The following is a 27815-nucleotide window of genomic DNA, read 5'->3' on the forward strand; positions in this document are numbered from 1 at the left end:
ATGGAGCTAGAAATATGACAAAATGATCTGAATTTGAATTGTATAAATCTGAATGATTGAAAAGTGTAATCTAACAAAATTGAATATTATGTTGCATTTTACACAGTACTGAATTTGAATTTTTTCAAATGTTGAATATAGAACCTTTGAAATTGAACACATCTGAAATGTTTTTATGTCGAAATTGTATAGACATGTATTTTCAAACAGCAGATATTTTGTTCTGAATTAATAGACTGTAAATATTCAGTTTTTGAAAATACAGATTCAAGATTTCAGATGAAGAAGAAATTCAGATCATCAAATTCAATATTCTAAAATTCAGATCATCAAATTCAATATTCTAAAATTCAGATCATCAAATTCAATATTCTAAAATTCAGATCATCAAATTCAATATTCTAAAATTCAGATCATCAAATTCAATATTCTAAAATTCAGATCGCAGAAATTCTGATCATACAGAAAGTAGGCCAGAGGTCATCATCAGGGATAAGTAAAGGATGTCAGAAAAATCCAACGGATCACCATCTGATCATTTAATTTCCTATTTGTAATGGAATAAAGAGAAAAGATCAAACGGCCCTTTTATACATTTTTGTTTATTTTAGATTAATGCACGGAAAAAGATTTCGGCTAGATTCCTCATTTTTCGTGTGGTTTACCACACAATTAATTAAGACAGGCCCGGTGCTGATTAATATTTTATATATCAGATAAACATTTTTTTCTGTGAAACGCGTTAAGTTGCACCGAAAAGTTGCCTGATCTAGGACCTGCCCTGTACAGTTTAAGAAGCGGTAGTCTTCTACTGCTATAAGACTACTATTTTGTTGAACAGACCTGGGCTGAATCTGAAATCGCCCACTATACCCTCAAATACACACCTGCAAACTGACAAGTGGTGAAAAAGGTGACATGTTTCCGAATTAAATATATTTAGGGGGCTCTCTGGGGCATTGCCTCCCAGTAGTTTTTAATATGTAAACAAAGTATTTTGGTGCACTCTGACAAGAAAATAAAGGTAAAGGTAGCATTTGCTTCTAGTAAAAAACATTTACACTATAGCACTGGGCATTGTCACAAGTTTCAAAATTTGATTTGATATTGATTAACTTCCGGCCTATCAGGTAGAGTGCAGAGCAAATTGTATGTACTGTACAGTGTATTGGGGGGATTTTTGGTGGTATAAATATATTGATTTTGAAGCAATAATCTCATCAGTGTTCTGTCAGCTTTTACATAGGCCTACTTAAATCTGCATATTTGTGATATTTACCCCAGGGCGTTATGTCATTTTATGAAGGCGATTTTTTAAATCTTATTAAATGTATGCATTTCATGTTAAATTCTTACATTTGATTAATAAATGCAGTTATAATAGTAAGACACTAGGACATTTACCAATCAAATTAATTAACTTAAACTGCAAAAATAAAACAGCAATAAATAATGTTATGAGATTGATGTTCTAAATGTTTGAATATACAAATAAAAAAATGCAATGATACTTTTAAACATGAAACTAAACCGCCAATAGGTGGCAGCAAGTGATCGTCTTAATTAGTGAGTCATTGAGTCGTTCATTCAAATGATTCATTCAAAACGCTGAATCATTCAATACAAAACTGGATGCTGAGTGTTGTTCCTTTGGAACTGTTTTCATCGGTGAAATCGTAGTTGAAATAGAACAAAAAAGGTTTTTTGAGTCTAAAATGTATGTACCTAATAATGAATTATGCTACACAATTCACGATTGCAATGTATTTGAAATCGTGATAATGTTCAGCAAAACAGCTCCGTTTATATTGCTGCTTACTTGTTTTGATTTCTCCACGAATGTCTCTCAAAAAGAGACAGGCAGCGTCAGCCTCAGCCTCAACGCGACTTTGTTACCAGAGATAGGCTACACTCCATTATCAGTCGCTGTTTACATTGAATATAATAATAAATAAATTATGATCTGGTTATTTTAATGTTTTATTTGTCCTGTCGGGAAAGTAAAACCCTCTTTGATTTGTCCGAGACAAAGATAATGTGGAGCCCTTACAGAGAGCCCTGTGTGTTCATTCATGATTTCTCTCGTGCCGTAAAGCGGAGCTGATTGGTTCATGTCGTGAGCACCGCCGTTCGCTTGAACTTCGCTTGAACAGTGATCTGTGAATGTCATGCCCATAGACTGTTAAAAAATAGGTATCGCCACATTAGAGCATTTCCCATTATTATAGTTAACAACTTCAACCCCCACCCCCGAAAGAAAACTCATCGGATGTACATTCATTCACCCCTTCAAGGTAACTGTACTAGTGGACTAAAGTAGGGAATAGTGAGGGTTTAGGGGGTGATTTTGGATTCAGCCCTGGAGAACGACAGATGACGTCAAATGCTTATATTTTATTCACTAATCAGCGATTTGTAAATCACGCACGAAAAATGAGGAATCTAGCCAAAATCTCTTTCCGTGCATTAATCTGAAATAAACAAAATAGTATAAAAAGGCTGTTTGATCTTTTCTCTTTATTCCATTACAAATAGGAAATTAAAGGGGGGGGTGAAATGCTGTTTCATGCATACTGATCTTTTTACACTGTTAAAGACTTGGAATCCCATACTAAACATAGACAAAGTTTCAAAAGTTAAGGTGGACGTTTGATGGGAGTATTTCGTAACTTCCGGTTAGTCATAAGTTTCGGCAAGTTTTTTGAGATCATGCGTCCCCTTTGACGTTAATGGGGGCGGAATTTCCTTGTATGGGCCTTACGGACAATTCTACCGGAAGCGCGTGAGAGAGAGCGAGGGAGAGAGCGAAAGTAACAGGCTACGCCCATCAAAGCGCTGGCTTGTAGGATGCTGGACAGGTGATGTGCACATAACAATGTCACCAAAAAAGTGCGTTTTTGGTTGCCAGACCAAGACAGTCCTGCACAGATTCCCCAAAAACCCCGCGTTAAGGCAACAGTGGATGTAATTTGCTTTTCCGGATCAGCAACTGAGTTGCGCGAATGTTTATATCTGTTCGCTGCATTTCGGTGCCGACTGTTTCATAAACAAGGCCCAGCTCGACGCCGGATTTTCCCGATCACCTAATGCTGAAGGATGGAGCAGTCCCAACGATAAAGGTCCCAACGTTAGAACCGCAGGCGGTGAGTGAGACTGCTTCAAATGTCTGTGTTTTTGCCTATGCTCATCAAGTAGCCCAAACATGATCACGTATAGTTAATTGATCAATGGAGCATGCGATGTGTAGTGCGTGTACATTTGTTTAGCTGGCCACTATATGTGTAACTTTATGTTTGTGTATTGTAAAAGCACTCCAAACAACAATACACAAAGAGTGGGGAAATATGTTGAACTAAATAAGCGCGCTTCTTCATTCAAATGCGCTACTATTCCGTCTCTTTCTATGTAAACACTAACTTAGCCTGCCGTGCAAAACCAGTCCGCTTACTGTCTACACAAACCACGCGTAAACACACAAACACACGTGCACAACTGCACTTCCCACATGTACACCTTCAAAGACAAAAATATGACGATATAATTCAAGTATAAATATGTAAATAACACAAGCCGCTAAGCATATTATATAGTTAGTGTATAACTTGTACCACATAGAGACGTCCTGCTCTAGTCGTTTTTGCTGCTGCTCCTGTTCAACTGCAGCCTCTGGGTCTGATTCCGGATCATAGATGTATGGCTGTATCTGATTAAAAGACATATTTTTATTTTGAATAAAGTTTTTTTCCCGCTGTTAGGGATGACACAGCTTTACGACGCACTCGACTCAACACAATAGCAGCAGCGCGCTGCTGCACACGTCATTATTTAGCTCCGCTCACACGACACGCCCCCACCCGCTCGGCTTTTTTCGGAAAGACTCGGAACAGCGCATCTTTCTTATATAATTATAAAAAAAATAAAGACTTTTCGGAGATATGCAGGATGCAATGCTACTCTATAGGTACTCAAGATTGACATGACACTGACTGAAACTGAGTGTTTCACCCCCCCTTTAAATGATCAGATGGTGATCCGTTCGACTTTTCTGACATCCTTTACTCTTCCCTGATGATGACCTCTGGCCTACTTTCTGTATGATCAGAATTTCTGCGATCTGAATTTTAGAATATTGAATTTGATGATCTGAATTTTAGAATATTGAATTTGATGATCTGAATTTTAGAATATTGAATTTGATGATCTGAATTTTAGAATATTGAATTTGATGATCTGAATTTTAGAATATTGAATTTGATGATCTGAATTTTAGAATATTGAATTTGATGATCTGAATTTCTTCTTCATCTGAAATCTTGAATCTGTATTTTCAAAAACTGAATATTTACAGTCTATTAATTCAGAACAAAATATCTGCTGTTTGAAAATACATGTCTATACAATTTCGACATAAAAACATTTCAGATGTGTTCAATTTCAAAGGTTCTATATTCAACATTTGAAAAAATTCAAATTCAGTACTGTGTAAAATGCAACATAATATTCAATTTTGTTAGATTACACTTTTCAATCATTCAGATTTATACAATTCAAATTCAGATCATTTTGTCATATTTCTAGCTCCATAGCCAACTAAGACCGAATTTTTAGGATTCACAGTCTGGCTTGGAAATTCGGCTATGTCAACCTATATGCAGATTAACACAAAATAAATGTACTATCACTATATTGCAATCACATGGCAGCAACTGCCAACATTTAGGCATGTAGACATGGTCATGACGTCATAGTCATGAGTTCGAACTGAGCATCAGAATGGGGAAGAAAGGTAATTTAAGTGACTTTGGACGTGACATGGTTGTTTGTGTCAGATGAAGTGTTCTGAGTATTTCAGAAACTGCTGATCTACTGAGATTTTCACACACAACCATCTCTAGGGTTTACAGAGAATGAACCAAAAAGAGAAAATATCCAGTGAGTGACAGTTTTGTTGTTGAAAATGCCTTGTTGATGCCAGAAGTCAGAGGACAATGGCCAGACTGGTTCAGGCCGATAGAGGCAACAGTAACTCAAATAACCACTCGTTACAACCGAGGTCTGCAGAAGAGCATCTCTGAACGCACAACACATCAAACACTGAAGCAGATGAGCTACAGCAGCAGAAGAACACACCGGTGCCTCTCCTGTTAGATAAGAACAGGAAATTGAGGACACAATTCACACGGGCTCACCAAAACTGGACAATAGATTATTGGAAAAGTCTTGATTTCGGCTGCAACATTCAGATGGTAGGGTCAGAATTTTGTGTAAAAACATGAAAGCATGGATCCATCCTGCCTTCTATCAATGGTTTAGGCTGCTGGTGGTGGTGTAATGGTGTGGAGGATATTTTCTTGGCACACCCTTAACACCAAATGGTTTCTTGAAAATGGCAATAAGTTTACTATACTTAAATGGCTCCATCCAATAGAGCAACACAAATTTCTGTCAGCTAGAGGTCGCCTATTCAAAACAAATGCCTAGTTTGATGACGCCAAGTTTGAGCGCAGCATCTTGGTTGGAACATGTGGTCTTTACCTCACAACCGATGGATGTGGTTATTAACGTTACTGTAGTATGAAACAGACCAGGATAGAGTGTTGTGTAGCTGTGCAAGGCCGCTGGAGCGATTGTTAATGAGATGATAAACAAACACGCCTCGCGAGCAGCGGGACTTTTATTATGACGGGATACAGCACTATTTCTGCTTTTCCGGTCACGAGGAGGTAACACAGCTCTGTTTATCATATTAGATACATTTGAGTGTGTTTAAAATTGTTATGCTGCTGTGAGACTTATTCACACTGCTAAGAGTAAAGCGTTTCTGCCAAACAAAACCGGAAACTGAGGATAACGCAGATATGATGCATGACATGCGACGCTATGCTCAGACGTCCTGGCTGCGTTATTTTCCCCCCCAGTATGGTAGGGAAAGGTACCGCCTTTTTCTTCTATGATTTGCTAGAAGGGCTCTCCTCCGATTGGTTATATATCTCACGTTCATGGCAGGCTCTGTCAGCTAGTTTGTTTTGATCGTCAACATAAGTACCGTAAACTAAGTCAATCCAAAATACTAAGAAAAGAGCTATATGTCTGTGTCTTCAGATTTATATTTAAAGTTCACAATTTTATAGCCAATTTCATAGAAGAGACACCACAGTTTGATTCAAATATGACATATTTCTTTTATTGTGATGTGATCCTAACATTGCATAAACTTGCTAGTACAATTTTAGTGCATGTTAAACATACTAGTAATTGTGTGTGTGGGGGGGGGGGCATGTTTTGTGACATATGAGGACACAAATGTGTATAATGACATGGGTATGACAGGTATTACACTTTTCAAAAGGCTTATAAATCATACAGGATTCATTTTTTTTAGAAAGTAAAAATGCAGAATGTTTCCTGTGATGGGTAGGTTTAGGAGTAGGGACAGTGTAAGGGGATGGAAAATACGTTTTTTACAGTATAAAAATCAATACGCCTAGGAATGTCCCCATATGTCACAAAAACAAACTTGTATGTGTGTAGGCTATGTTGGATTGACTTCGTTTACTTCTATTGTGAAGATGATCAAAACAGAGAAAACAGACTAGTTTACAGCATGACATGAGATGTATAACCAATCGGAGGAGAGCCCTTATAGCCAATCATAGACGAAAAAGGTGGTAACTTCCTTATCGCGTTCCGGCTCCTTGGATAAAATAGCAATTTTCTCACAATTTACAAATAGTTGGAAACATTTGGGATATTTTAAGTACTCAACTGAACAGAATATATAACACTGGCCTAGTGGTTTTTGGATATTTTACTGCAAAAATACTACATAGTGCACCTTAACCCTGTCTAGGCAGGCCGCAATGATTTGATACATAACCATTGATCTCTGACAGAGCAGAGACTCGCAAGGTTAAAGTCCATCTGCTGCTCAAACGATTAATCTAGAAATCAAACTCTGCTGCTGCTACTACTAGCATGTAATAAGCATAGTAAACAGGCATGTGGGTTAATGTTTGAATATTATTAAACTAAAAACATAGTGTCGCAATGCGAGTCAACATCACCCTTACAAACATTAACTGTTACCATGGTGAGTGTGACCATAGGTTTCCCGCAAAATATCAAAGTTACACATAACACATTATAAACTAAAGTTTATAATTGTATGAAAAGTAACCTTTTGTATTATAAAATCATAATAGATGACCATGGGTCCTCCTTCAAATAGTTTCAAAACGAAACTCAATGACAATTGCATCACACTGAATCTGCAGCGGGTTTGACAGTCTTGACAGCCAAGACCCACCTGTGCAAGGACGGGAGCTCATCGCTGTCGTGCTCGGGGTCTCTGGTGTTGGGAATAATCCCTATGATGGTGCTTTTGAGCGAGGTCCCCTTCAGCAGTCTGCTCTTCACTAACTGCATATTTCTCGCCGTATCGACGCTGATTCTCATGGTCGAACCGGGTAACAGTACTCCATCGTGAGTACACAACAAAGGCAGCCGGCTGGGGATTTGAATACCACTGTTGGATGGCATTGTGCAAAAGCTGTAAGACAAGTTTAAAACTTTCGCAGTGAACTAGGGTTTAAGGAACGCCTTCATCGTATGATAAACTGGGACGAATGAAAACAGGAAGTTGGAACTACGGCAGGTACACTAGAACAATCTTTGGAGTGCAAACGGAAACGCCTACTTTTGTGAAACCACGCGGATTGCGTCCAAATGTACACTGTGTACTCACTCCTCGTGTGTTTACTTAGCTATACTTCGGGGTCGAGTTAGTAATATCAGTAAAGAACTTGAACCATTTGAAGCAGAGCTAAAATTCACGTGGAAGGGTTAGAATCTTTAGAAATAGCCGCTCCCTTGGTCTAATGACCAACGAGGCGGACGGGGTTTGCTCTATTTTCTAGAGGAAAAAATAGATGTAATTGATTAAATATGGTCACAAAACGGTAGATAATCCTCCTTCATAGAGGACCTTGAAGTTCTGCGGTTCACAGCGAAATTTCTATATTATTTTTAAACTATTTTTTTATATTTTGAATTATCCTAGCTTTTATTTATGTTTTTTAGTTTACATTTTATTGTATGTGCTTTTATATATTTTGTAATTAAATATTTATTGCTGATTAGTTAAAACTTATTTTAGTTTATTATTATTATAAAAAGGCAAAAGTTTTCTTTTAGAGTTTTAAAAGTCTAAAGTGTTTATAATTAGATACTATAAACTTATATAGATGATATAAAATAATTCAGTAAATGTCATCACCTCCATATAAAATTGTGTCTTGTGATATTTATCCCTTATATTGTATGTGTGTGAAAGGTGTGTTTGGAAAGAAAACAAACCCATAGCTTTAAACAAATGATACATGTGAACACATGAAGGTGATAGTGGGAGATTTATTTCCAAGCCATGTTACAACAGTTACCAGAACATTCTGTGGCAGGAGTCCAAATAAATAACCTAGATTAAAATCTGTGTATAAAACATATGCAAACCTGATATCAAACCCTCCTGGTCACCTTAAAAAAACTTTTTTGGAGTACTTTGGTGCTTTCTTTCAACATTAAAACAGCAGTAAAGCACAAATGGGTAAAAGCAACAGTACCGACTAAGCCAGCAGTCGGCACAACATTTGTATGCAAATGATATGTGTACAAAAGAAGCTCCATGTTACTTATACGTCTTACCAAAAAACATTTACAACGTGGCAATGAAAATATACTGTTTTGGCATTCATCAATGACGAAATATTTACGTTTCTCAGAAATATAAGTTACAGTGGCAAAGACATTTTTTTTTTTTTTGCAATTACCAATAGAAAATGCTACAGCGAAGAGTCAAAGCTTCTCTCCTCCACAGAGCAAACGATCACATGTGATCCTTTATTAGCAAAATACCACATCAATATGCAAGTCTGCGGGCGGGTGGACGGAGGTATGAATGTTCAGAATGATGGAGAGCAACAGCTGCAGGGTCAGTAGGCTACAGTGTCTTCCAAGTGGTGTGACGGCATTTTTTCATATGGGTAACACCGGTGGAGCAGTCAGTAACTTCACTAGGACTAGAGGCACACAAGCACGCTGCGTGTCACTACATAAACCGGGAAACACCCTTTTACACCAACACCAGCAAAATGAAGACAGCATTAGATCTGCTTAGAGCTGCTGCTATGTTGTTTTCTTCCCTTTCCTCCTGTTGAGGATTTCACAATCTAGAATGGAAAAATAGAATGAGTACAGATAAGTGGTTACAATTTGGTGTCACATTTAGACTTGTGTATTAGAATGAAATCGTTACGATAACAAAAGAATCATGTAAAAAATTGTGTTAATGGTCATGCTTATCATTTTTACAAAGAATTGGTAGAAAGTAAAGACCAGGCATGTTCAGGCTAGCAAAGCATGTGGGTTTCTTAAAGGGATAGTTCACTTTGACATTAAATTTTGATATGTTTTAGCTTACCTCATGGGCATCTGAGATGCAGGAGTATTTGTTTCCCCAGTAGTTTAAATTTTGATCATTTTAGGTCAAACCGTTCTTGTCTGTGCCTCACATAATGCAGGTCTATGGTCACCACCTCAAAGAGCATACACAGAGAAATCCAAATTAAACAATCCCCCATCGTAAGTACACATTTATGGCCTAAGACACAAAACGAGCGGTTTGTGTGAGAAAACGAACAGTATTTATATCGTTTTTACCTCTTGTACACCACAGGAAACACGCACACGCGCCCTCGGATCAGTAAGACGTAGTGGTGTACAAGAGGTAAAAACGATATAAATACTGTTCGTTTTCTCACACAAACCATCCTTTTTGTGTCTTAGACCATCTTACGATGGGGGATTGTTTAATTTGGACTTCTCTGTGTATGCTCTTTGAGGTGGTGACCATAGACCTGCATTATGTGAGACACAGACAAGATCGGTTTGACCTAAAATTATCAAAATTGAAACTACTGGGGAAACAAATACTCCTACATCTCGGATGCCCATGAGGTAAGCTAAAACATATCAAAATTTAATTTCAAAGTGAACTATCCCTTTAAGATCCTTCAGACAACCTCAAAGCCTGAATCATGCCACTGTCTCATTCATCGTGGAGGGGATAAAGATGCTGATTCAATCCCCTAGAACAGCCCCCCCCCAAAAAAAAAATTTCTCATTCACAAAGGCTGATTTCTAACCACAGACATGCATCAACAAACAGCTAAAGTGCCCTTTTTTTTGCTACTGTGTGAATACATTTTAGGGTTGCATAAGATTATCAACAAAAAGTTGGTGGACTGGTGGAAGAACCCTTCTTGCGGTTGGACTCCAAAATTCCCCAAACCATTCCAAGTGGTGGCAATCATTAGATGGACCTCAACTGTCTTGCCTCAAACCCTCAAAACTCCAATGAGTAAGTCAGTACCATCATTCCCCCCATAAAAAAAAATCCACCAAAAAAAGTAGAGTTTCTTGAATTGATTTAGTGGTCTTTTAATCAATGAATCAGGTCAATATTTTAGTCCAGCAATTGAAAAAAAAAAAGGAAAGAAAGAAAGAAAAAAGGCAAGTTCCATTAACTTACAATTATATTGGTCGTCCTCTTTTGAGAAGCACTCTTTGAACAGGCAAAGCATGGTCCGATAACTGTTATCCAGTATTGACTTGGGTGTAACAGACTTCCATCCCTGGTAATATGGGTCTTCCAGTCGATCAAAGATCTTTTGTATGCTTTCTGGACGATCTCTCTTTTTTGAAACAGGTACAAAGACACACACACACATACGTTTTTACATTATGATGAATTTAAACACTAGAAATAATGCTTGCATAAATAGCATTAGTAATAGACTGGACAGATTCAAGAGGTCAAAAGTTCAGTTTTACCCAGCCAAGAAAACAATATGATTTTATTTAATTTTGTTTCAAATATTTAATTAAAATTAATGTTTGTATTTAAAAGCAGGAAAAAATTGGCAGTGACAGCCAGAATGATTTATAACGTGATGCTGTTGAGAAAGCAGAAATTACATCTTTGTTCTAACCTCTTCATCTCTGGGAAAAACAGCCTCAACATCTCTGAAGAGATCCTCCAGATGGGAGAGGTATTTACACCGCGTAGGATGTCTCTCTGGCAGCACCCTTAAAACCCTCTTTATGCCCTGCTGACTAACCAAAAGCCACAAATCCTGTAGATCTTTATTCTGCACTGGTTCAGGTTCATCTTCATTACTCGTATTCTAGAAAACAGAGAGTGAGAGAAGAACAAGATAAGGCAGAACTATAATGAGGGAAAAGTTCAGTTATATTAGAATGGTTGTGATTTACAGGCATGTATTCTTTTATAGTGTCAAAATCTCAGTGTTAAAAAAAATAGTTTTAAAGGTTTTCACGTGGTTTATGCCAGGTCAGTTCAAAGATCAGAATTGATTGTCTTACGTTACACACCATATTATGTTATAATATATTTTTCCTTTTAAAAAAGAAAAAAAAAAAAAATACGATGACCAAGATTATTTCTACAATAAAACAGGAACATTATTATTAATATGTTTATTACCAAACACCAGATAGCTCTCAATTCTGGAAGTAAAATTATTTTATTATCCAAATGTTTTATATTTCCCCCTTTTTATAGCATCTATATACAATATAACTTATAATAAGTTATAATGCTTAAGAAAACTATCTTGAAGGCTTTTTATCATTTAATAAATTCTTGATTGTTAAATAAAAATTTCCATCGCATATATACTGTTTAAAATATCTGTCTATTCTTCAACCAGGTGGCTTCTTAATTTAATGTTATTGTAAATGTAATTTTGACATAAGATAACATTTATTCTTAATTTAATTTCTTCATTAAAATAAAATATAAATCTTATTTAAATTGTAAAATATTTATGCATCGTGGTTTATGCATGTTTTGGTTTATGCTTGTGTTAAAAAATGTTACAGTAAAAAAATATTTGTATTTAATACTATAATACACAGATTTACAGTGTTATGCATTGATTCACCCCTGTGTTATTTTCAAATGCTGAGTCAAAGCCCTCAGAAACCCTAAAACTGTGACTCCAATCTGACCCTTTGTGTAAGTCACGCGTAATAAACCTCTGGTGATAGGCAACAAACAGGAAAAATGAGCTAATTGGTGTGGGAAGTTGTGGAGCATGTGGCTTTAAGCCATGATGGAAAGTGAGTCAGAGGCATGGTTGGATAAAAACTTACCAGTCTGCTGATGTTACGTAGTCTGAAAACCTCCTCATAATGCACTTGAACAGTATAGTTAATAGGAAAGTTCATTTTCTGTAAAAATAAATAAATAAATAAATAAATAAATAAATAAATACATGTAAAACCTTTTATTGGCATGCCATTCTGCCTCATGGTAGACATTTATACAACATTCACTTTTTTTAAATTGTATATGTGACCCTGGACCACAAACCAGTCAAAGGGGTATTTTTTTTAAAATTGAGATTTATACATCATCTGAATTATTACACTTTTCACTGATGTATGATAGAACCAGAGGTGGACAAATTACACATTAATTGATTACTTGAGTAAAAGTAACAGTAGTACTGGTCAAATATTACTCTGTTACAAGTGGAAGTTGAAAAGGAGTATTTGTTTTCAAAAGTACTTAAGTATCAAAAGTAATTTCCTTTTTTATGTTAACGCATTATTTTATTATTTTTGTATAAATGCACACTATGCCATCATGATGGTTTAAGCCAGTCATACTAGCATACGACTAACTTAAACTAATTTAAATACTTGTATAAAAGTAATGAAGATAAAGTAATACGTTTCCAGAAGAAAAAAAACTGAAGTAAAGTACAGATACTCAAAAAGTGTACTTAAGTACAGTACTCAAGTAAATTAACTTTATTTACTGTCCACCTCTGGATAGAACAATATTTGGCCGAGATCTGGAATCTGAGGGTGCCAAAAAAAAAAACTAAATATTGAGAAAAGCACCTATAAAGTTATCCAAACAAAGTCCTTAGCCATGCATATTACTAATTATAATATTTTTTTTTTAATGTACGGTAGAACATTTACAAAATGTATTCATGGAACATGATCTTTACTTAATATCCTAATGATTTTTGGCATAAAAGAAAAATATTGTTGGCTATTGCCACAAATATACCCGCGTGACTTATGACTGTTTTTGTGGTCCAATGTCACATATTTTCTTCTTTTTATGTCTGTTCTCAATATCATCTTTCCATAATTGTTCCGAATATAACACTATAGTTAAAGTATTATGCATTTATTTACCATATAACGTCTCCTTAGGCTTGAGTTTAGGCTGTCCTGTACTGTTCTAAGAGGACCACAGAGATCTGGTGCTGCACTCATGCACATTAGTAATAGACAAATAAAACCTAGAGGGACAGAAGAAGAAAAATAACGGGTTTTAACATAATGCCATTGCCTATCATGAAAACATCATGATATGATCGCTGTTTTGTTCTTAAACTTTACATCAAAACATGCAGCTAATTCACATTCGATAATTTAGAACAATCAGTTTATATGTAATTTAAAGGCATGTACCTTTATGTTTAATATCAATACAAATCTTCATGATTAATTTATTTAAAAACATTTTGAAGATGAAGTATACACTCACCTAAATGATTATTAGGAACACCATACTAATACTGAATTTGACCCCCTTTTGCCCTCAGAACTGCCTTAATTCTACGTGGCATTGATTCAACAAGGTGCTGAAAGCATTCTTTAGAAATGTTGGCCCATATTGATAGGATAGCATCTTGCAGTTGATGGAGATTTATAAGATGCACATCCAGGGCACGAAGCTCCCGTTCCTCCACATCCCAAAGATGGTCTATTGGGTTGAGATCTGGTTACTGTGTGGGCCATTTTAGTACAGTGAACTAAGCATCATGTTCAAGGAACCAATTTGAAATGATTCAAGCTTTGTGACATGGTGCATTATCCTGCTGGAAGTAGCCATCAGAGGATGGGTACATGGTGGTCATAAAGGGATGGACATGGTCAAAAACAATGCTCAGGTAGGCCGTGGCATTTAAACAATACACAATTGGCACTAAGGGGCCTAAAGTGTGCCAAGAAAACATTTCCCACACCGTTACACCACCACCAGCCTGCACAGTGGTAACAAGGCATGATGGATCCATGCTCTCATTCTGTTTACGCCTAATTCTGACTCAACCATCTGAATGTCTCAGGCAACATTTTTCCAGTCTTTAACTGTACAATTTTGGTTTGCTTGTGCAAATTGTAGCCTCTTTTTCCTATTTGTAGTGGAGTACCCTGTGGGGTCTTCTGCTGTTGTAGCCCATCCGCCTCAAGGTTGTGCGTGTTGTGGCTTCACAAATGCTTTGCTGCATACCTCGGTTGTAACGAGTGGTTATTTCAGTCAAAGTTGCTCTTCTATCAGCTTAAATCAGTCGGCCCATTCTCCTCTGACCTCTAGCATCAACAAGGCATTTTTGCCAACAGGACTGCCTCATACTGGATGTTTTTCCCTTTTCACGCCATTCTTTGTAAACCCAAGAAATGGTTGTGCGTGAAAATCGCAGTAACTGAGCAGATTGTGAAATACTCAGACCAGCCCATCTGGCACCAACAACCATGCCACACTCAAAATTGCTTAAATCACCTTTCATTCCCATTCTGACATTCAGTTTGGAGTTCAGGAGATTGTCTTGACCAGGACCACACCCCTAAATGCATTGAAGCAACTGCCATGTGATTGGTTGATTAGATCAACAGGTGTTCCTAATAATCCTTTAGATGAGTGTATAAAATCAGTTGTATACTGAGCCAGGCCCGATTGTCCTTAATCCTTTCCTGTTTTAAAAATAAATAAATAAATAAAATATATTTCAATTGACTGATGATAACTATTAACTGCATCAGTTTTCACTTTATGTTTTGCTGAATGTCACATAGACACCGGTGTGAAGGCAATGACGCATATAGTTGCATAAATATATTGACAAACGCTGAAACCGTGACAAGTCACAAACCTCAAACCACAACTGAATTACATAGAAAAAGGTGCTGCTGCATAAAAAACAAGCCATAATGCCACAACAGAAGAGCTTCTGCAATCCACAAAAGCATAATATGCATGAGAAGATCGCACAGGAGCGTTTTTCAAGAAGATAAAGTCTAACTCAAGCAGATGAACTGTGAGGCCGATCCTGTATCTATTTTGGAGCTTTTATTGTCAGAGATAAGTGATTCTGACTGGCTAGCCTTGGGCTTAAAGACAGGGCAACCGGCATTCATCTGTCACTTTGCTATGGATCACATTGCGGTTGGCCTCTGTGGTTGAGCAGCACTACAGGGCAGTTACCCAGAGACTGACAGTCAGCAAAGTCTCCGAGCCATGAAACAGACTTCCGAGGGCCAGAGGAATTTGTTATGCCGCAGAACCTGGGCTATTTACTGGTGTCTGACCACTCAACCCCCATCTCCTGTCAAAGTTATTCTGGCTTTTTTGGCCTGGTATCCCCCTCCTTGCCCTCTCTTTTACCTTATGCATCTGTCTGTCTCTCTTTCTCTGTCCTGAACAGGATGTGGTGACATTAACAGTCACTTCAGTCCTTCAGTGGAAGCATAATATGCAGTAGCTCTCTTCAAACATATGTTCAACTTGCCACTCATTTCAGAAGAAACAAGTGACCCTGTATGCAGATGTTAAAACCATATTCTTTGTAAACTGTTGCCTAAGCTAGCTCACTCAATCAGCCAGATAAATTCTTCTCATTTGGACAAATAAGTGGCGTTTGTACTCTCTCCAGTTAGCAGAGGAAGTAACCAATCACTTTAAATGTTTTTGAAGTACCACAGCTGAAATATTTATAGTACTGTCACACACAAATTTCCCACACAACTGAAGATCTTCAAAGGTCATTTTTTATACTGGCTAGCATTGTACAAATAATTACTGGACTTTACTTACCCAGCAGCCCCCTGAGGAGCCGGCATTCAAACTGGATCATGGTTCTGATTATTCTATGCCTACGCTGTAATATGGATCTGGATTCCAGAAAATTCTTATGTCCACTTGGTCTATTAAAAAAAGAAGACAGAATACAGTCAGAACAAATGCCTCACTAGATTGAATGCCGTTGCATGACTTTATGTGCACTTCTAAATGTATGTTGGACAAAGAGAACCAGGGATGACACATCTGAATTCATTTACTCTCCTTCTGGATGGTAAAATTTTTAAATATCAAAAAAGACTGATCTGGCACATATGATTTTAATGGCCAAAAAAGTTGTAAAAAATCAAAGTGACGCAGGAAAGGGGATCGTTGCTCATCTAAAGGGCTGGATCTCGATCATAATGTTCCACTGTTTTTTTTCTTCTACAAAGCCTGTGCAGCTGTGTAAAACAAATCCAGATGCTGTCTCTTTTTGCTTCTTTCGAACGGAAAAATTAAAATTCCTTGTAATCCTAATGGGAATTTAAGAACGGCTTGACATAACAGCAAGTTTCTGACTCATATCCATGTGATGAACATGTAGAGTAGAATGTCGATTTTTTTGAATCAACATTTTTTGTAGCTTTATCAGAAATTTCTTTTACCTGACATAATGATCTATTGTACATTTCTTTCTATTTTGCAATCCATTTTCCCAGCACTATCTGTTTGATTTTCCTAATATAAAGCAGATTTTGACTACATCTACTGAGAAAAAGACATCGCAGAGGTCTAACTTTTAACTTGTTTTCCAAATAGTGCACATTTGCCAAATAGGGCCAATATTCTGGTTATGCCTTTATAATAATAATATATGTATTATTTTTTATTTATTTATTTTTACAGCACACAACATTTTAATTGCAAGATGTGGGTCATGCTCTTTATTTTGATTTTTTATTTATTTACAACAGCATAATGTCTTCTTGTGCTAAACTCCTAGGATTACCTTTGTTTAGACATGCACAGAAATAAATGTTTGGAATTCCGAACAGTTAAGACTCAAAATTCTGATTATTATGCTACATCCATGTGCCAACTGCCTCATTCAGATTTAGTCTAGATAATTGAGTAGTGGCATAAATTATGGCTAATAGCCTACATTTTTTAATCAAGTTAATACAATTAAGTTAATACATAATTAATCAAGTTAATACATTTATAGAATGCTTAATTATTATATGATTCATTCTGATTAAAATCGGGATTTTCTTCGCAATAAATGACTTAGACATATAGGCTATTACAATAAGAAAGTGGGCCTATCATGAATACAATTACAGTTAATAAACATAGCTACATTATAATATGTGTATTCACATGCGTGCCATCGACTGAACATCATAAAAGTGTTGATGTATCGATCCAATGTTTTTCTCAGAAAAATCTAGTAAATTCACCTGTAGGCTAGTATGTGGACCGCGTTGGATCTTGAGCCTATACGCCTCTTTGCGCCTAATTCCCAAATAAGAAGCATTAACACGCAGCACAATTCAACAGCACAGCAAATACAAATAAACCACAAACCTTTCGATTCGATGACCCAGGCTGTCTCACAGGGAAGTCATCTGTAGTGCACTTTCAATAAACAGCAATTGTTTGCTTATCCCTAGGTATGACCGCTGACAATTCCAGGGGTGCAGAATACTGACACAAGTAGTAAATTCGCCCCTTTTTCAATGCAACGTCCACCCAAATGACTCGGAAACTCCCTTTTCTTTATGTCCCGTCTTTATGTTCAGTCGTTAGATATATACATACACACACAAACACACACACCCTCCTTCTCCGTGCGAAAGTAGCCTCCTCGAGAAGAGCACGCTGAGTAAAGAGCGACAGTAGATGAGATTGTTACTTTCACTTTTGAGTCTTAAATTATTAACTCGTCAGTGTCTGGATGTGACCAACAATGTGTATTAAAATCTGAAGCCTTCGTGACGTAGGCTAACGTGAAGGAACCTAACACTTTACAATACGGCTCATTAGCTACATTTGTTAACATTAACTAATAATGAACTGCACCTTTTAAAGCATTTATTAATGTTAATTTTAACATTTACTAATCCATCGTTTAAATCTTGTTAGCTCTATGAACTAACACGAACAGCTGCATTTTTATAACGTTAACAAAGATTAACAAATGCTGAACAGAGGTGTTAGTTCGTTCGTGCCAACTAATACATAATAATAACTAATAGGCTACAACCTTGTAAAGTGGTGCATTTATTGAAACATGGCGTGTCATGCCATTATTTATCGAGTTACTATGTATTTAAACATTTCAAAATATTATTTAATAGAGTTAAGGTTACATGGAGAAGACAAAACTGTGCCCAAGAATGTACTGGAATTTTTTTTTTTTTTTTTTGCCACCATCCAAAAAATTGGTCACCTAGAATATTGGCCTATCAACACCTTTGGTAGGCTACACAAGAAACAAGCATCGTTCAAGTGTCTTTTTTGCCCAATCTCCCTGTAAACCTCATTCACCCACGCACATTACTAATTTATTCCCTACATTTACTGTGGTTCTGTGGTGGCAGGCTTGGCACAGTTGTACACTTTTAGGAATTTCATGACAAAACGTCTTTTTCGGATTCTGAAGCGCTTCGTCTCGCAACACAATGGACAATGGGCATATGGGCAACCAACGCTCAGAAGACATTTGCTTTGTCGTACGATTGCTTTGTCAATTGCCACAATGGCCCCCTTGTTTTGTAGTACCATAATCTTTCTTAAGGGGAATAATCACTTGTCGATAGAGCCATCTTTGCTGTCCTAACAAAGCCCAAAGCCGCTCAAGACCCAATGAGAGGGGCATTCCGAGTCCCCCACCCAACCCTTAAAAAAGTAGCCAAAACACCATCTGTCAACACAGATTACATCACACCAATATGGAAACCCCCCAAAGGAGAAAGAGTGAAAGAAAATTTCTAAATGTGCCTCTAAATAGCACTAGGTTATAAACACCTTAGACAATATCTCAACCTACTTTTATGACCTGAAATTATATTTTTTTTCCCATTTTCTTTAATTCTTAACAGAGCCCAGACGTTTTTATAGGTAGGCCCATCATCACAGACCCCAAGAGAATCTTTCTAGTCCCCGAAATTCTGGGGGGTGCATTAAAAACACATCCAGCCTGAATTTGGTGGCTTCAGAAACCAGGATTCAGATTACAAATGACAATAATCAAGATAACCGCAATCACAAGCAAAGTTGGCACAGTCAGCAGCAGTTTAAGGGTACTGCAATAGTACAATGTTACTTCGAAGAGACCATAAAACAATTGTTTATACACACTAGACTGGAACAATCTCACAGCATTAAACTTAAACGCACTTGAAAACATTATGGCCTTCCTCATATTTCTCATTTCTGTACCTTCAAAGCAAGCCATCTCATCTCTATTCACAACTTATTTTAAGGGTGAAATTAGTTATATCTAGACTGAAGGTGGAGGGTGGTAGAACCTGGAGGACTCAATCATTTGGTTGGTTTTAGTGTGATCAGTATATTACTCACTCTGATGAAATTCATAGGAGTTTTGTGGTGTTATCACTTCAGGCTCCACTGACCAAGCAATTAAAATAAGAAAATGACACACGATTGAGTCACAGAAATAATTTTGCAAAAAAAAAAAGGTCTGCACCATGTCTTAAGTACTATGATAATGAACTTCAGCTCCAGACACAAATAATATAGCCATGACAGTGCAGAAATGGCATATTCTGATTAACAATCAACATATTTGGTTATTAAGTCAGCTGTGACTTCAGCTCAAAGCAGTAGTCAGTAAAAAGTGAAACAATAAGTTAAAGCATTACTAAATAGAATGATGCAACATCCCGCACTGCAAGAGTTGGTCAGTCATCTTAATATGCTATAACGGTTTCAAATCAACATTTTAAGTATGGTGTCAGGTCAAATGCAATCAGAGCAACCTATGAAAAATGTCTCAAAGATTTACATGACTGGTAAAGTTAAGGAAATGAAGCCCGACTCATTTAAGTGATTTTAAGGAAAACACAATGACTCAAATGTCATGTGAAAAAATGCATAAGATTGCAAAAGGAAAAAGACAGCTTAAGAAAACCTGCTTTGCCTGAGGGCTCAGTTAACGACAAATCTTGTGACAAACATGGAAACATGTGAGAAAGTAAAAAAAGTTTATTTACAAATTCTCACACATGACAAACCATTTCTTTTATGGGGTTGGATGATTTAGTCTCTTCAAAAAGAAAAAGAAAAAAGAAAAAGTTAAAACCAAAACAGATTTGCTGCTTCCACAGAGACTAAAGCTATTTTACAATTTCACTGTTTTTACAAGAGTGGGAACAGATTTTTAACCTTCAAAACATACACAATTTAAATACTCAAGCTGTGAACGATGGAATGTTTTATGCAGACTGATTCATATAATAAAATGTGGATTAAATTTACAGTAGCTACAAAATCAGTAAGACTTTTCCCAAGTCTCTACATGTAAAAGCCACACTTGTATACAGGCTGATATAGTCTTATGCATGAAAACATTTCTCCAAAAATATTTATTCCTTCTTCTATGCAACCACGCAGTAAGAAATAAAAACTGAGATGCTTTGTGCTGAGTACAGTACCAACAGTCATTTCATGCAAGACAAGGTCATTGACCACTGGGACTGTGACGGCTCCCAGCTGGCACCGGTTAAACAGGGAACTTCCTTTAGCTGTCACAAAATGTTGCTATACTTGTGGTAGGAAAGTTGTGACCACAGACATGGAAAGCCTGGAAAAACAATTGATTTTCTCATGGTGCTCCTGCCAGATGTAAAGACACTAGAAGGCATAGCGTGTTCTGATGTCTTCCAGTTTCTTGGACACCTCTGGAGGTGTGCGGTCCAACTCCTCCGAGACACTCTTCTGCTTATGGGGGTCCATGGAGTTAAACTGCTCACACAGGTCTCCATCGATCACATTCTAGAAGCATTCAAGCAAAGTCAATGAGAAAATGACTATTAAGGGACTTAAATAGTCTAAATAATGGTATGTTGGTTACTATCTCTTAAGATACTACATTTAAAGTACAAGTGGATAGTTAAGAAAGAACTAAACTCCTGTTTAATACTAGGGATGCACTGAACCGAAAGTCAATATATGGATACAAACTTTCTGTTGGAATGGGTATCGGTCCAATACCAATCCAAATCCAATACTGTCAAAATGATTCTTACAGTTAAGCTAAAAAAAAAAGAAAAAGTACTATAGCAAAAACTTTTATGCACTGTATTTCAGGTCTTTTAAAGGCATTCATAGCTTTATTTGTAGAGCAGACAGTATATTTAGGGTGTAAAATTTGTTGATAGAAATATTGTAACATCTTTGAGGTTATACTGTGACTCAATATTCCCATTATTATACATTTTTCAAACAGACATCTATGGTTGTTTAGGAAGACTGTATTTTCTTGTTTTTTTGGTGATTCTGAATGCTGTGGTACGCTCTACTGGGTGTCTGTTCGATGAGTACTGGAGTAGCAAACAGTGAAACTTGTCATTCACACAAGCTATCTATCTATCCATCCGTCATATAAAATTGAGAACTATAATGTATGGCGGAATAGCACTTCTTAGAGTACTTCAACTCAGCGCAGTAAAAAGTCGCGGCTGAAAAATCCTCTCTTGCATAGGTGTTCTCGTGTCATCAGATGTGAGGGAGGATTTTTCAGCCGGGACTTTACTGCGCCGAGTCGAAGTACTCTCAGAAGTGCTATTCTACCATACATGATAGTTCTCCTTTTTAATCCGCTAAGAAAAGCGCCACGTTTTATTTTGTCACCATACTAGGTCGTTCAACTATTAGTGTAACTGTATTTAAATAGAAGCAACCAAACACCTCCACGTTTTCCCTAACTTGATCTATGTTTTGGTACCATAGTGAATGAACTGGGCTCAGTGGGCTAAGCTAAATGCTATCAGGTTGTCACCGCGCATTAGAGCGATTAAGTGCACACACTCAGACGAGAGAGGTATGCATCAATTCGTTTTAATTAAGCGAATAACATGTTTTAATATGAAAAGGCGGTGAAGTATCCCTTTAACAATGAAGATGTGCATTTATTACTTAAAAATAGTGCTGTAACCCCATTGTTGCAGAGAAATATAATGTAGTGAACCAGTAGCTTAGCTATTTTATTGCTAAAAGTCACGGGGCGGTGTTGATAAGTTTCTGAGCTCCTGAATATGCAGCATGATCTCCGCTCTCTATGCGAAAGACGCGTGCGTGTACTCTTCATAACAAAACCAGCGCAATAATATACATTCACCTAAAGGATTATTAGAAACACCATACTAATACTGTTTGACCCCCTTTCGCCATCAGAACTGCTTAATTCTACGTGGCATTGATCCAGCAAGGTGTTGAAAGCATTCTTTAGAAATGTTGGCCCATATTGAGGGGATAGCATCTTGCAGTTGATGGAGATTTATAAGATGCACATCCAGGGCACAAAGCTTCTGTTCCACCACATCCCAAAGATGCTCTTTGGGTTTAGATCTGGTTACTGTGGTGGCCATTTTAGTACATTGAACTCATTGTCATGTTCAAGAAACCAATTTGAAATGATTCGACCTTTGTGACATGGTGCATTATCCTGCTGGAAGTAGCCATCAGAGGATGGGTACATGGTGGTCATAAAGGGATGGACATGGTCAGAAATCATGCTCAGGTAGGCAGTGGCATTTAAACAATACACAATTGGCACTAAGGGGCCTAAAGTGTGCCAAGAAAACATTTCCCACACCATTACACCACCACCACCAGCCTGCACATTGGTAACAAGGCATGATGGATCCATGTTCTCATTCTGTTTACGCCTAATTCTGACTCAACCATCTGAATGTCTCAACAAAAAAAATCAAGACTCATCAGACCAGGCAACATTTTTCCATTCTTCAATTGTCCAATTTTGGTATGATCGTGCAAATTGTAGCCTCTTTTCCTATTTGTAGTGGAGATGAGTTGTACCCGTTGGGGTCTTCTGCTGTTGTAGCCCATCCGCCTCAAGGTTGTGCCTGTTGTGGCTTCACAAATGCTTTGCTGCATACCTCGGTTGTAACGAGTGGTTATTTCAGTCAAAGTTGCTCTTCTATCAGCTTGAATCAGTCAGCCCATTCTCCTCTGACCTCTGGCATCAGCAAGGCATTTTCGCCCACAGGACTGCCACAGACGGGATGTTTTTCCCTTTTCACGCCATTCTTTGTAAACCAAAGAAATGGTTTTGTGAAAATCCCAGTAACTGAGCAGATTGTGAAATACTCAGACTGGCCGGTCTGGCACCAACAAACATGCCACGCGCAAAATTGCTTAAAAAAAAAAAAAAAAAAAAAAAAAATCACCTTTCGTTCCCAATCTGACATTCAGTTTGGAGTTCAAATACCAGGACCACACCACTAAATGCATTGAAGCAACTGCCATGTGATTGGTTGATTAGATCATTGCATTAATGAGAAATTGAACAGGTGTTCCTAATAATAATTTAGGTATGTGTAGAAGACGACTCATCTGATCTATATAGTTATTTATATAGATTCGTGCTTGGAGGAACCTATGCATTCAACGATTTTATTGCACAGCTTCCAGCCAATCAGAATCAAATATTTAGACAGACTATGGCATAAATTACTTTAGTCATTATTAAACAAAAATTTTACTTAAGATTTCCAGTGAAAACACTAACTTGTACCAAGGTTACATTACTTTCATTTCTCGACTCGTGCTGTGTGAGACTATAAAGCTGCTGCTGCTACCTTATAACAATAGATTTACACTTTGAATTAAATATTCTGTAATCAATGACAGTAACTCATTGGAAAAGGATGGACAATGCCCTTCATTTTGTTTGCACTTATAAATGCTTCTGCCTACCAGCTGCATTAACCAATAAAACTTTGTTCCATATATTTTTTACTGTATCGTCATAAATATTGTTAACGCAAAAAATATTTAAATATCGTGATATAATTCATGCTATATTGTCCACCCCTACTGTAACCTTAAAGATCACCTATTATACCCTTTTTCAAAGTCTTGAATTTGGGGTCTACTAGAATAATTTTCCATGCTTGAAACACAATTTAAACATTGCAGCAACGTTCTTCCTAGTCTGTCTGTGACACTGTTTAGTTCTCTATGAAGCCCCTCCTTCCAAAAAGCAGAACATAATCTGATTGGTTGGCTGGATCAGCGTGTTATGATTGGTTAACCGCTTTAAGCACATCTCAGAAATGTTACACCCCTTACGATAGCAGAAAACTCAAGGTTGCAGTATCGGTGATAAAAAGAGGAATCGAGTCATCCCTAGTTAATACCAAACCTGTGTAATGTATTAACTGCATCCTTACCTTCACTGGGAAATAATATGAGCGGAAGCTGAGGTGATCACGACCACAAAGAGGGGGAAACTCAGAGCGCATGTGCATCTCCAAATGTTGGAAGAAGTCATGATCCTAAAGACAGATGAGACATACATTTTATTTTCACAAATAAAAAATTTTCAATCATGATTAAATTACGGCCAACCTTTATTCCATCATTTATTTAAAGCTGCAGGATATAACTTTTGACGCTCTAAAGTCTTGCAAAAGAACATTGTAGCCGGAGCTACTTCTCTCTCTATGTCTATGATGAGTCACGAAGGTACTGGGCTGCAGCGGTGCTGACCAGACGGTCTAAAATATGAATATAAACACTTATTATAGGTGTACCGTGGTGATTCAGGCAATGGTGATACAGAAAAACATGTTTTTTAAAAACATCTCTACTCTGTTGGCCTAAATACAAGTGCCTGGATCAGAGGCCTTCACCTCTTCTGCTTCAGTGGTTTTAGACTTGTGAAAGACCATTGCACATCAGCATCCCTCTTATGTAATTACTGGTTATTCGCACTTTAAGGAATTGTACCTCATGAGAGGTGAATGGCACCAGGATGCCAATGCCTCCTGATAGCGTGGTGTACACCAGGGACTCCGACCCTCCAGGGATGAGGGTGGTCTTCTGGAGGGACAGCACAGTCTCTCCTATGTGATAGTTAATAATCACCTCAGCCTGTGAAAGAAAAAAAAACAGGTATGGATTAAATGGGTCTTAAGAAGAATGTTTGGCGTCACAGGCAAGCAATTCACTTGCATACATATTAAAGGTGTGGAGATTCATTTGCTTCACAAATGATTACGATTCAGAGGGCAACAATCACTGGGTGTTTCACCCTTTTGTTGCTTGAATAACATTAATTGCAGCAGGTTAATTTTAATAAAACATAAGTGCACAGATCTATAAAAATGTTACACATCAGATTTCCTTGACTATGATTAATGTCTAAACACATACAGGATTTCCTATCATAACACCAAAACAGATCTGTTAAAAGATATGCTGTTAAAGTAATAGCACTCTTAAAGGTTAAATCTTAATCTATGAACCACAAGCCATAAATCAATAATTAGTATCCATAGCACTAGATTACAGCAAAATTGTATCTAATGTTAAACAGGTGGAAATATCCAGCATTGCCCAATATATAAAAAAAAAAGCTAATATGACCAATACAATTAAAACGACAGGAAATACTAATATCAGCTTATAACCGATATGGTCATTATATATCGCACATTCAAAGAAAAATTCCACAATAATATGTTTACATCAATCCACCGAGTCCTGATTACACATACTTTAGGTATGTCCGTCAAAGCTAGACGCAAGTCATTGGTGTGCAAACAGGGACTTTCCCTTGTGTCCACCTAAACATTTCCATGCTACTAATCTGCACATAATGATCTCTGGCGAGAGGACAAGATTTGCTGCTGAGGTTTTAGAACCAGAGCAGGGCATGGACACCAGCCAAATGTTTTGGGGTGCAGGTCTGTGTGTGTGCAAGGAGAACAGCAACCGCAAAACCAACCAGACAGACAAAAACAATGAGAAACAAGTGGTTAGGACAGCTCAGTGCCAGAGGTCTTGCGAACAATTTCCGGGACCTGTGGGACATGAGGTATTGAGTAACGAATGTAGCAGAAACTTCTACCTTTTGTGATGCTCCGTTGAGCAAGCCTCTGTCCCACAATGCCTTGTTCCCTGTGGGGTCCTCATCAACATCATCGCTGGTGTTGGGGGGCAGACGGACCTGAAAAAAAATTATTATGCAGTTTACTTGTTGCAAATATATACAGATGACACCTCAATTTATCTTTTTTCCTGAGTTTACACATGCATTTTATTCCCCCATTGCAACTGCTAATACAATTTTTCAATATATTAGATATCAAATAAAAATAAAACTATACTAAAATATTCACTGAAATGAAAGGTTGTTTACATTGACTTTGCAAACAGTATCTGGTACATCTGTGCTCCTGGTCTCAAAGTTCTCAAAAAGTAAACCAATGATAACTCACAACGCAGATATTTCCAAACTTATCCGCAGCAGCCATGGTGTCATAATCGAGCAGGCAGGCTGTTGTGACCCAGCGAGGATATGTATCATCTGCAAAGATGATGAGCTGGTTCTCGTTGCGTCTATAGCGCACCCAGAATAAACTCTCTTGAACGTCAGACACAATCACACGCTGCCCAATGGTGTGAATACCTGTCACCAAGTTAGGAACATGCTGCAAGAAGAAAAGGAGTTTAGAACGTTGTACCCCTGAAAAACTTCTGACAAAGACATGCAAATAAAATATAATAAATGAAAAGTTTCTAATAGGTCTGTCACTAACAATTATTTATGTCAGACACCTGAATCAGCCATTTACTACATGAACTACCAGGAACTGTGAAGTGTGACACATGGAAATGCATTTAAAGGTTTAGTTTACCCCAAAATGAAAATTCTGTCATTAATTAATTACTTACCCTCATGTTGTTCGACACCTGTAAGACCTCCGTTCATTTTCGGAACACAAATGAAGATATTTTTGTTGAAAGCCAATGGCTCAGAAAGGCCTTCATTGACACCAATGTCATTTCCTCTCTCAAGACCCATAAAAAGCACTAAAGACGTAGTTACAAAGCCCATCTCAATACAGTGGCTCTACACTAATTTTATGATTGGACAAGAATAGTTTTTGTGCGCAAAAAAACTAAACTGCTTTATATAGTGATATAGCGTTGTGTGTATGAAGAGGCTCTGCTCATTGGCTTGTCGGTTCTCAGTATTGAACATGTCCGAAAGAAACCGGTTTTCAATTCTGTACTGCTGATCAAAGAACCGCTGCACGTTCAGTTACACACACATACTCAATATTAGCTGCTCGTGAGTATTTATTAGTTTCTATTCGGAGGGACTGTCACTCATGTCAGAAAGTAAGTAACTAAAGTAACTTGTGATCAGCGCCGATTTGAGACAAACCGTTTTGAACGATTCAGTCCTATTTGGTGAACTGGTTTGTCCGGTTCACTAAAAAGAATGATTTGTTCATGAACCGGACATCACTAGAGTGATGTTCCGATCAGGCTCACAAGCGAAGAAGAAATAGTTCACATTTGTGCCTTTTAGGGGTTGAACGACTTCCATTTTTTTAAAGTCTACATTTATGTGATGAAAGTCGAGTCGACGTCAACTAGTCGCTGATGACGTCATTAATGAACAAATAAGCCTGAACCTTGAGCTGAGACACGAACAGGGTCTTCTTGTGCACAGGACAGCTATAGCATATGACACACTGCCCATTAGGTTATTGCTCCTACATAAAAGCTTTTGTATCAGTTGTTTTGTCTTATGGTCGTTATATTTCTCACAGATTTCTGCTTGTTCTGAATAAGATACAGATAAAGT

The 27815-nt window shown here is 37.4% G+C and overlaps 3 protein-coding genes across 3 annotated transcripts in view; all 3 read right to left on the reverse strand.

Annotated features, from left to right (window-relative positions):
• Nucleotides 1-7655, reverse strand: part of lonp2 (lon peptidase 2, peroxisomal) — a 35316-nt gene extending 27661 nt beyond the window's left edge. Inside the window, exon 1 of the mRNA XM_067420447.1 lies at nt 7307-7655. Within this exon, the coding sequence (XP_067276548.1) occupies nt 7307-7539 (233 nt within the window). The 5' untranslated portion in view covers nt 7540-7655. The remainder of the gene's footprint in view (nt 1-7306) is intronic.
• Nucleotides 7656-8400: 745 nt separating this feature from the next.
• On the reverse strand, nt 8401-17843 carry il34 (interleukin 34). The gene is made up of 7 exons (XM_067420454.1): nt 17531-17843; nt 15977-16086; nt 13294-13400; nt 12232-12309; nt 11046-11240; nt 10586-10748; nt 8401-9224 (listed from the first exon to the last, which is right to left on the reverse strand). Exons 2-7 carry the CDS (start codon nt 16014-16016, stop codon nt 9181-9183), a joined length of 627 nt encoding a protein of 208 aa, XP_067276555.1. The 5' UTR covers nt 16017-16086; nt 17531-17843; the 3' UTR covers nt 8401-9180.
• A 2315-nt stretch (nt 17844-20158) lies between these two features.
• The window catches only part of sf3b3 (splicing factor 3b, subunit 3), a 29627-nt gene continuing 21970 nt past the window's right edge, over nt 20159-27815 (reverse strand). Inside the window, exons 23-27 of the mRNA XM_067420453.1 lie at nt 26437-26649; nt 26067-26165; nt 24944-25087; nt 24385-24489; nt 20159-20962 (exon numbers count right to left, since the gene is read on the reverse strand). Of these exons, the coding sequence (XP_067276554.1) occupies nt 20822-20962; nt 24385-24489; nt 24944-25087; nt 26067-26165; nt 26437-26649 (702 nt within the window). The 3' untranslated portion in view covers nt 20159-20821. The remainder of the gene's footprint in view (nt 20963-24384; nt 24490-24943; nt 25088-26066; nt 26166-26436; nt 26650-27815) is intronic.

The sequence above is a fragment of the Pseudorasbora parva genome, chromosome 16 (genome assembly GCF_024679245.1).
Source record: "Pseudorasbora parva isolate DD20220531a chromosome 16, ASM2467924v1, whole genome shotgun sequence".
NCBI lineage: Eukaryota > Metazoa > Chordata > Actinopteri > Cypriniformes > Gobionidae > Pseudorasbora > Pseudorasbora parva.

What these genes read in the sequence shown, in the direction of transcription:
- il34 (XM_067420454.1), bottom strand. Translation starts at nt 16,016, where the DNA reads ATGATCCAGTTTGAATGCCGGCTCCTCAGGGGGCTGCTGG. An exon ending in GCCTAAGGAGACGTTATATG is followed by an intron (nt 12,310 to 13,293) that starts GTAAATAAATGC and finishes TTATTTTTACAG; the next exon opens with AAAATGAACTTTCCTATTAA. An exon ending in TACGTAACATCAGCAGACTG is followed by an intron (nt 11,241 to 12,231) that starts GTAAGTTTTTAT and finishes TCTGTTTTCTAG; the next exon opens with AATACGAGTAATGAAGATGA.